This window comes from Cardiocondyla obscurior, linkage group LG04, assembly GCF_019399895.1.
Source record: "Cardiocondyla obscurior isolate alpha-2009 linkage group LG04, Cobs3.1, whole genome shotgun sequence".
Lineage (NCBI taxonomy): Eukaryota > Metazoa > Arthropoda > Insecta > Hymenoptera > Formicidae > Cardiocondyla > Cardiocondyla obscurior.
Window position 1 is genome coordinate 6,385,562 of NC_091867.1, and position 9,330 is coordinate 6,394,891.

At 42.8% G+C, this 9,330-nt stretch overlaps 1 protein-coding gene across 1 annotated transcript; it reads left to right on the forward strand.

Moving 5' to 3' along the window:
* The first annotated feature begins 1,393 nt into the window (after positions 1-1,393).
* Positions 1,394-7,661, forward strand: LOC139102185 (collagen alpha-1(III) chain-like). Its single transcript, XM_070655910.1, has 3 exons — positions 1,394-1,418; positions 3,827-3,855; positions 4,518-7,661. Exons 1-3 carry the CDS (start codon positions 1,394-1,396, stop codon positions 6,618-6,620), a joined length of 2,157 nt encoding a protein of 718 aa, XP_070512011.1. The 3' UTR covers positions 6,621-7,661.
* Positions 7,662-9,330: the final 1,669 nt, after the last annotated feature.

A 9,330-nucleotide genomic window follows, 5' to 3' on the forward strand; every position in this document is an offset into this window, starting at 1 on the left:
TGCTAGATTCGTTCCCGCTATTTTGGGCTCAACCTGTCGATATTTAATTTAGGTAATCACCCGGGGTCGAAGAGGTCCCCAGGCCTTCTCCATCTTCCGCCCGATACTCTTACTTTCAGACGCGGTTCCTGTTCCACGCACGAGAACAATTTAGAAAATGTTATATAAAAAATATATATTAAATGATAAAAAAAATTATTTTACCAAGGTATATTATTACCGAACGTAAGAGAAAATATTTATAATTATTTTTTAGCATCTCGAATTTATGTAACTGGTGTTATAATTAATATTTCAGCAGATATTATCCTCAATAAATTGTACTATGATCGTGATAAATGAGCTACACGTATCTTACGAAGTGCGGCGAACAAAAAGCGACATCGAGATAGTGTCCTCATCTCTTTTGCGATTTTCAGAAGCCGCGAACGCGAAAGGATCCAATCCATCGTTGCTCGCGGTTTCGCGTATTTCCCCACCTCCGCATCCCGGGGAGCAGAGGAAAAAAGGGGGCTCGATCTGGAGGAGGTCGAAGGATGAGCGCCGCGGCTCATCCCTGGTGGGGGCGTATCAGCACTCGGGGTGTTACTTAAGGATATATATGCCGATGAAGTTACTTCCACCATCAGTCACTGTCCCGACTTACCTCAGCACTGCGGTGTGTTTTGTACGTACGGATCGGTCGGGTGAGTTCACGACACTTCATCCCCTAATGGCACTCACGATCGCGGTCTTTGCTTCGCAGCGAATTCGGGCCCTCGCGTCCGCACGAATCTTTTCTCTCGTTCCGACCAGTGTTCACCCTGGGCCTCGTTATTACATTTTTTTTTCTTTTTTTTATTCTATTCAACGCATCTGTGCGCGTATTCCAACGTGGCACCAATAATACGCACGAACGATTCGACGAAGGTCCCGAACTTCCGCGCGCAACGATCAGGAATCGAACTCACGCAGTGTATTAAAGCGGCACGGTCAGTGATTTCCGTTCGAGCGTGTCCCGGAATTTCATTTTCTTTCAAATTAAAGTTTACTAGAATGACCCCTTGTACCCCGAGATGAACAAGCGGAGCACGCGCGAGTGTTTGACCGAGTATTAATATTTAAAAAAAAAAATATCAAACAAAGAATTTTTTTTATGTTATTAATACAATCTTGTAACACTACATTTCTATATACATTTAGAGTTTTAAAAATCGTCGGTAAAAAATAAAAATAGATTTCACTTAATTTATAAATGTAATCAACGAATTTACTTAATGAAATTTTAAACTTTAGTCACTTTAATGCTTTTTCAAAACATCTTTAAGTGCCAGCTATATACGAAAAAGATCGTCGATGACTGTGTTATCTTTCCAGACTCACCCACTTCTTGAGGGTGTTCGCGCCAGCGAAGATGCGGCTACACTTACTATGGATCGGTAAGACAAACGTGATATTGAAGTATTCAACTCGTAGCATAAATTTACCTCACATAATCACCTAATGCAATAATCAGACTGTTACGTCTGCATGCCGTCAAATAAGCACATGGAGAGACCTAACAAAAAAAAAAAAAAAAAAAAAGCGGCGCAAGAAACCGCGCGGCGATATCCGTCGGTTTTCCATCGGAGAAAACGGAAAGATTAGCAAAGATTGCCGTGTCGTGGACGGAGAAAAGAAAGTTCGCAATTGACGTGTCCCAGCACCAAGTATAACCTTCGTCTCGATAATCGAAGGAGATGAAAAGTCTCCCGAGCAATTGTTAAGCAATTCCACGCCAACTTTGCCTCCCCGTTCGTCGAATTATCATGCCGTATAAGTTGTCACCCGCGCCATTACGAGCCACGCAATCGGCACGGCATTCTTTGACAATGCTTGATTCTCGCCCGTGTGACGATTGCAAATCATGACTGCAAAACTAAGTACATAAAAAGAAAGGGAAACTTCATGAGCGTTCGTCGCAGAACGTGACAGAATGAAAATTTTCTAATAAGTATCCTTTTCAGGCAGCTTTGCATAATAATAATAAGGGGCCGTTTTTAACGTGAGCGAGGGATAACATTTAACTTTCAGTAAATTTCCTCCTTGCACGCGCTATTTTGTGCCGTAAAAACAAATTGGAGGCGAGTTGTAATTGTCGTAATTAAAATCGGTGCCGAATACGCAAGAACAAATTTCTGTTATTGCTAATTTTTTTTTTATATAAGAAAGTGCGCTTTTTAAAAACGATATTTTTTATCAAACGACGCTTTATTAAATTAGACCTCGTAACAAGTCTTCCGCAATACGGTTGCGATATTACTCTAAGCAAGTTTTGAATTTCGATGGAACCTTCACGCAAGGTCTGCGGCATTTTTTCGTAACATCCTCTAATTAAAAGAAATTAGAGATAAGCCAGCGCTCCGTGAGCTGGTATTGTTCCAACGCACTTTTACGGGGTCACCCTTTACGCTTACGATCATCCGCACTTAAAATAAAGGTCAAGTGTATGCAGCGTACCGTGTTAACGCAACTTTGCCGCCCGCTAATCTTAAAAACGAGCGCCGCTCGAGATCGCGAATCTATGAGAACGTAAACGCTTGGATGAGCTAAGGAAAAAAAGAAAAAAAAAAAGTTATTTCGAAACAAAGCTAAACTTTTCTAATTTTAAGGTCAAATTACGAAATATCGCGATTTTATTATAATTGAATTATAACCCGTAAAGATTAAAGAAGAATTATTAAAATCGCGTGAAAGCATCAGATAAGAAAAGTTTGTGGTCCAAGGAAATAGGCCCGCAGACGAGCTAGGCGTTTCCGCCACGGCTTTGGGCGAGTTACGTCAATACTCTGACGATCGTGCAACACTAATGTAACCCACGTAACGTTCAAAGATCCTCTCGAACGATGCATCGAGTATCGTGCTCGGATTATCTTCGTAGATCACGCGAGGCTCGGCCGCATCTTGATCTCCGCCCCATTGTTTCGAGGTAACCAAAACCGAGGCTATCAACCGACAACAGGAAGCTGTACGAGTAACAGCACTGCGATATTATTGCTTAAAATAGCCCAATTATGCAAGATGTCGAAATAAACGACAAATGAAGAACATGAAAGAAAAATATTCAGCAAAAATTATTTTATTTCTTTTACTGTGAAATTTTACTAGCCAACTTTGTTAAATTACGCTTTTTAATTGCACGTATTTTTTTTCGCGTATAATAGAAATAGATAACTATTATTTGACATCGCTACGAAGCCTGAGAGAAATCACCATCTGGATCTTCTCGCATGCTCAAGAACCGGAGTTCTGTGTCTGCCTAACAAGTAGCTTGCGTGATCCGCGGGCCAGCACGGTGGTGTCATTGCGAAAACGCGCACGGGAGTCTTGCTAAGTTTCGTGTAACACGGTACACGCACTCCTTGCGGCTCGTTCATACCACCGGCTTCTCTTTCTCTCTTCTTTCTTTTGCGTTTATCCCTCTTCATTTTTTTCCTTATTTTTTTTTCTTTTTTTATGCGATTTACCTGCGGCCAGGCGTGCGAAGAAGCCGCAGCGTCACCGTGCCTAAGCGCGCTCGACAATGCTTAATTAATTAGACGGGAAGTTATGTCAGAGATTTTTCAAGACGCATTTCTCTTCTGTGAGACTCGCACGCAACCTCTCGTCATCGCGACGAATTGCGGCTGTTACTGGAAACGACGCCGACGACGCAAAGTTGTTAACACTCGGGATAATTGATGTCATAATGAAAACTCTTTTTGTGATGAATTTATAACGAGCCCGCGACAGTTGTTGCGTCGAATAAAGATCGCGTAATTTGTCAGGGCGCGCGATGAGAAATAATATAGTCTTGTGTTTGTTTCAGTCCTGCTGGCTGTCACTCGTACGGCTTTGGTGAGTAATTTTCTTATACGCTTTACAATTAATTTTGGTAAACTGCAGTTGTTTCCACTTTCTTTAATCTTTATTGAAAAAGCGGCGCGTTAAAGTCGGCATAAATCAACGCGGTGCAGCCATTTAAATTTTTTTTCACGATCGATACATCTCTCCGTCTTTCCCACCTTGTGAAACGGTGTTTTGGTTGTGCAACTGCTTTACAAGCTCTCATATTAATCGGTCGTGACTACGACTGTTGTAACTTTACAATGATCGCGGATACGAAGACGCTCCCTCGAAGTTTTCCACGGGCACGATTTTAACGATGTCAGAATCCATAAATCTGATATAATTAATCGTTCAAGGGTATCGCGATCTCAACGGTACCGGTGCTAAGATAAATACTAAACGCTTTAAATAAAATTTAAATCAAACTGTGCATAAGTGAATATAATTTGAGCTGTTAATAAAAATTAAAATATTAATTGACTTTATCGTTAAAGTTATAGATAATAAAATCGTTAATTCATTTCGAAAAATTTATACTATAATTTAAATATATAATACAACAAATAAAAAATAAAATAATGTAAAAAATAACTTATAATTCATTTTCTTACAATTTAATTACGATTTTATTATCTTATAAAATTTTTTATATATAATAATTAATGTTGTAGGCTGACGAGGAAGGATATAGTTATCCTCGGCCGACAAATCAACTTACTCCGGGTACTTCAAATGGAGGTGCAAAACCGGGAGGATTTCCAGGTACTACTGGTGGATATCCAGCCCCTGGAGGTCCTCAAGGTTCTGGAACTCCGGGTGGACAACCCGGAAGACCGAATGGTTACCCAACAGGTCCGTCAGGTTTTCCAGGACGCCCGGGCGGCTTTCCAGGTGAAACGCAGCCTAATTTTCCATCGAGCCAAGGACCTTCTAATGGATATCCTAGAGAACGGCCGTCAGTTCCGTTTCCAGGCGGTGAACCAGCAGGAAGGCCAGGAAAAAATGGACAAAGCGGACCAAGCGGCCGCCCAGGAGAGTTTCCAACCGGGCCAAATGGTGGATATCCCAGCAGCAGACCTGGTGGACAAACGTCTAACGGGTTTCCAGGTACACAAAGGCCCGGATATCCGAGCGGACCCGAGCAAGGAAAACCAGAAGGATATCCTAGCGGCCGACCGAGTGGACAAGAATCAAATGGAAGATATCCTAGCGGACAAGCTCCTGGCGGTTACCCCGGTGAAACACAGAAGCCTAGCGGTCCAGGAAGTGGATATCCTAGTAGTAGACCAGGAGGTGGATATCCTGGAGGCACTCAAAAACCTGGTGGTGGTTCAGCTCCTGGCGGATATCCCGGAGCTCCTGGAGGTCAGCAAGGTGGAACATCTACCAACGGCTATCCTAGCACTAGACCAGAAACACAAAAACCTGGAGGCTATCCAAGCGGACCAGAAACACAAAGGCCAGGATATCCGAGTGGTCCTCGAGGACCAGAAACAATTCCAAGTGGCCCAGGCCCGCAAGGGCCAGGATTTCCGAGCGGACCAGGACCGCAAGGACCAGGAGGATTTCCAGGAGGGCCAGGCCCGCAAGGGCCAGGATTTCCAAGCGAACCAGGACCGCAAGGGCCAGGAGGTACTGGACATGCGATAAGTCCTGGCGGACCTGGGGAATACACGCATGAAGATGACGGAACATATAACGAAGGCGATTATTCAGCTATTCCTGGCGAGCCTGGTCGCGATTATCCTATATATAGTGAAATTCCAGAAACCAGTTTTCGTTGCGACGCGCAACAATTTCCTGGTTATTATGCCGACGTCGATGCTCAGTGCCAAGTTTTTCACATATGTGCCAATAATAGAACTTTCGATTTTCTTTGTCCGAACGGAACAATTTTCCATCAGCAATTTTTCGTTTGTGTATGGTGGAATCAATTCGATTGCAGCTCTGCACCAAGCCTGTTTTATTTAAATGAAAATATTTATGATTATACTATAATGGGAGCATCATCTCAAGGACCTTCGGGACCTTCAAGACCTTCAGGGCCTTCCGGACCTTCGGGATCTGCTGGTACTTATCCAGGTGGCCCTGGCGGAACAAGCGGCTCAAGTTACCCAGGAGGTTCACAACGTCCTAGCGGTCCGAGTTATCCTGGAGAAGGACCTCAAGGTCCGTCGGGACCAACTGGATATCCAGGGGGCCCACAAGGTCCGCCGGGACCAAATGGATATCCAGGAGGACCACAAGGTCCGTCAGGATCAAATGGATATCCGGGAGGTCCTCAGGGTACATCAGGTTCTCAAGGTCCATCGGGACCAAGTTATCCGAGCGGCTCTCAAGGACCATCTGGCCCAAGCAGTTTTCCTGGACGACCAGGAGTTCCATCTGGACCGGGACCGCAATTTCCATCTGGCCGACCAAGCCCCGGGTATTTAAGTCCATCGTCAGGACCGTCCGGATTTCAACCAGGTTTTCAAGATAATTATATACCAACGATGAAAAGACCTGAACTTCCTGGTGAAGATTCAACAACTTCTGTATATACAGGTCAATCTGAAAGGCCATCTGGTCCTCAAGGACCAAGCGGCCCGGGTCGTCCACAAGGACCTAACGGAATAAACGGATATCCTAGCGGTAGACCGAGCGGCCCATCGTTTCCGAGTGGACCTTCTGGTCCAAATGGCATCCCCGGAAAACCCGACACGGGTTCGCCATTCCCCCCGCAAGGGCCTGCGAAACCAGATCGTGAGTATTTGCCGCCGCGACTGGAATAAATATAAAGCATCTAAACTTTCATCGGTGTCTAACGATGACTCCCACCATTGTTAATGCCGGACAACACGTGTAAATACGAGCCTCTTTATTTGCGTAATCTAAGTGATATCGATTATTCGTATTGCATTCACTTTTATACATAAGAAATTCGATTATTTCGCATAACCGTTTACTCATCCTTTCTAAGGTTTCCACGCGTGTAATCAATGCAGTTTGTATTAATATTCATACGTCTTAATTTCAATTAGCTTTACTAATAAAAAGTATTTATATAATACATATACATAAGTACATTTACATATATTGCACTATTATTTATACTGCATGCAGATATTATAATGAAATACGTTAAAATTTAATAAGTACTAACACATTATAAAAAGATATTTTTTTTTATGTTAAAGCGCGGAAACCTTATGACGAAATTATGAGTAAATATTACTAAGACCTTAAGCTGAATGTATTCACCATCGTCTAATTAAATATAATCACGTAAATTAATTATCATTATTGACATAATTGATATACTGATTGTCAATATAATAGATATTAAAATTATTGTAACCGATATTATCGATTATTTTCTATGTAAAAGCACAAAGACGTTGTTGGAATATATACAGCTTGTAATTATTAAAACGCAGCATATTTATTTATTCAGCTTTAATAAAAATGTAAATTGTACCACTCGCAATCTTATTCGTCAAAAGAAGTGAATCGGGCGTCATGTATCGACACTTAGATTTTCATAGAAATAAGAATGTACCGATTAAAATATAATCAAATACGTGAAAATGCAACGAGATGCACGGCTTTGTGTTTCAAGGCATTCTTGCCTTATGAAGTGTCATATAATAACACCTTTAGCAGTCAATTAATGTATTTATCAAACACGATGTAACCACGAAATATACAGGGCTCGAATTCAACGACGTTCTACGCGGCACATTTTATATTAGTATAAAAAAATCGAATCTGCAAGTTTCTGTTTGTAGGATAGCGTTATTAGTAAATTAAACATAAAACAAGTAACAAGTGTACTTTTCACGAGAATATTTTAAATAATTTTTAAATACTTTACAACCGAGAACTTTTAATGTTACGTTATGTTCTTCATAGAAGCGCAATTAGCATTTCGACAAAATAGAGCCTAATTAATTGCCACGCGGTCCAAAAGTAATGAATCTACAGGGGTCCGATTTTTTTTTTTCTCCGAGGAGCGTATTATCGTCATATAGTTAAGCAAGCAATGCATGACATAATTATATATATATATACATACATATACTTATATTTTTATAACAATGGTTTGAGACTCCTACGTGGGATGCCATTATGTATATTTTATGCGCGAATTAAAGGAAACACCTTTGCAAGAATGATGCTGCCGCTATTCAGCGCAGGTCCCGCGGGTTACCGAAACCCGTTGTACGCCGGGCAACACACACGTTACTACATATTGCCTTTCCCTTTCCCCTCATTACTATAATTAGTCATTTCAAATTGTTCGCGCCGGGGGAGGTTACATAAATTCGTATGCACGGCGCGGGCCTACGTGCGATCATCGTTTCGCGATTTATAGTTGCGTGGATTTCGCAACGGCTCTTGTCTTCTGCGAGATGCGGCTCGAGCCAAGTCGAGCCGAGCCGAGTCATTCGACGGGCAAATGATTTTGCGGATTCCCATGGCAGTGACGTTACATTAGATAAACGGGTTGCGAGATACTCGTCTGCGGTTCGTTCACGCGTCTTAAATTGTCTGACATGGCTAACTGGGTCGTACGAAATGCCTCATCCTGCTATTCACATCGCTCTCGTCGGATTGTTTCAGTGACGCGACGCGCTGTCATCCTGCCGAGAGAGAAATACAGAGAGCGAGAGAGAGAGAAACAGAGGAAAAATGACACTTAATCATAGCGTGCGGGTATCAGGTGCAGTGGAAACGGAGGCGCGTAAATCGCGGGATACGCGCCGAGATTGGCGTGCGCTTGCAGTAACAGTGAAGTACCGGCAATCCCAGCCAGTTAGCAGTATCGCGCGAATCAGGCAGCCGCAGTTTGTAATGAAAGGAGTTATATGCAAAGCCAATTAAACTTCGGCCCGGAAAACGGCTAGCCCCGGGCGAGATAACAAAGGTCAATGGCTAATTAACAACGCGTACAAATTAGGAACGTAATTTGTGTGCGCCGCCGCATCGCGAACGCACCGGGTACTGCGTACGATAATTGTTTTCTACAAACGACTTGATAATGAAAGCTGCAGGTAAAAAGAAGAAAAAAAAGAAAAAAAAAATAAGAGATTTCTCGTAGCGTAGTACGCGAAGCATTACAAATTCTCATCGTAGACTGCCTCTTTTTAACGCAACATCGGGAGCGCGGTTCTATTAGCGAAACGTGACTGTACGAGCCGAGGATAAATCTTCTGCCTTCTGAATCACCGCGAAACGATCAAAAAATCACGAAATAAGGGCGATTTAGATTGAAAACGTATAGCGTAATGCACGAGTCACTTTTCATGAATATATAACGAGTCCGCGTGGGTTCAATTTCGTCAGCGCGCCACGAGATTTCCGAAAAAACGTACCTTGGTATCTCCGATGTCTGGTTTAACGCAGCGGCCGGGCGCGACACGGCCGTGTGAAAAAAATGCAGAAATTAATGGGAAGGCGCCGCGCGCGGCTTGGAAATCACCGGGTCGTTACGCAAGCCAG

Excerpts from the sequence above, each read along its gene's own strand:
- LOC139102185 (XM_070655910.1), top strand. The coding sequence starts at position 1,394 with ATGCGGCTACACTTACTATGGATCG. Across the intron at positions 1,419-3,826 it reads GCTACACTTACTATGGATCG|TCCTGCTGGCTGTCACTCGT; the intron begins GTAAGACAAACG and ends TGTTTGTTTCAG. Across the intron at positions 3,856-4,517 it reads CTGTCACTCGTACGGCTTTG|GCTGACGAGGAAGGATATAG; the intron begins GTGAGTAATTTT and ends TTAATGTTGTAG.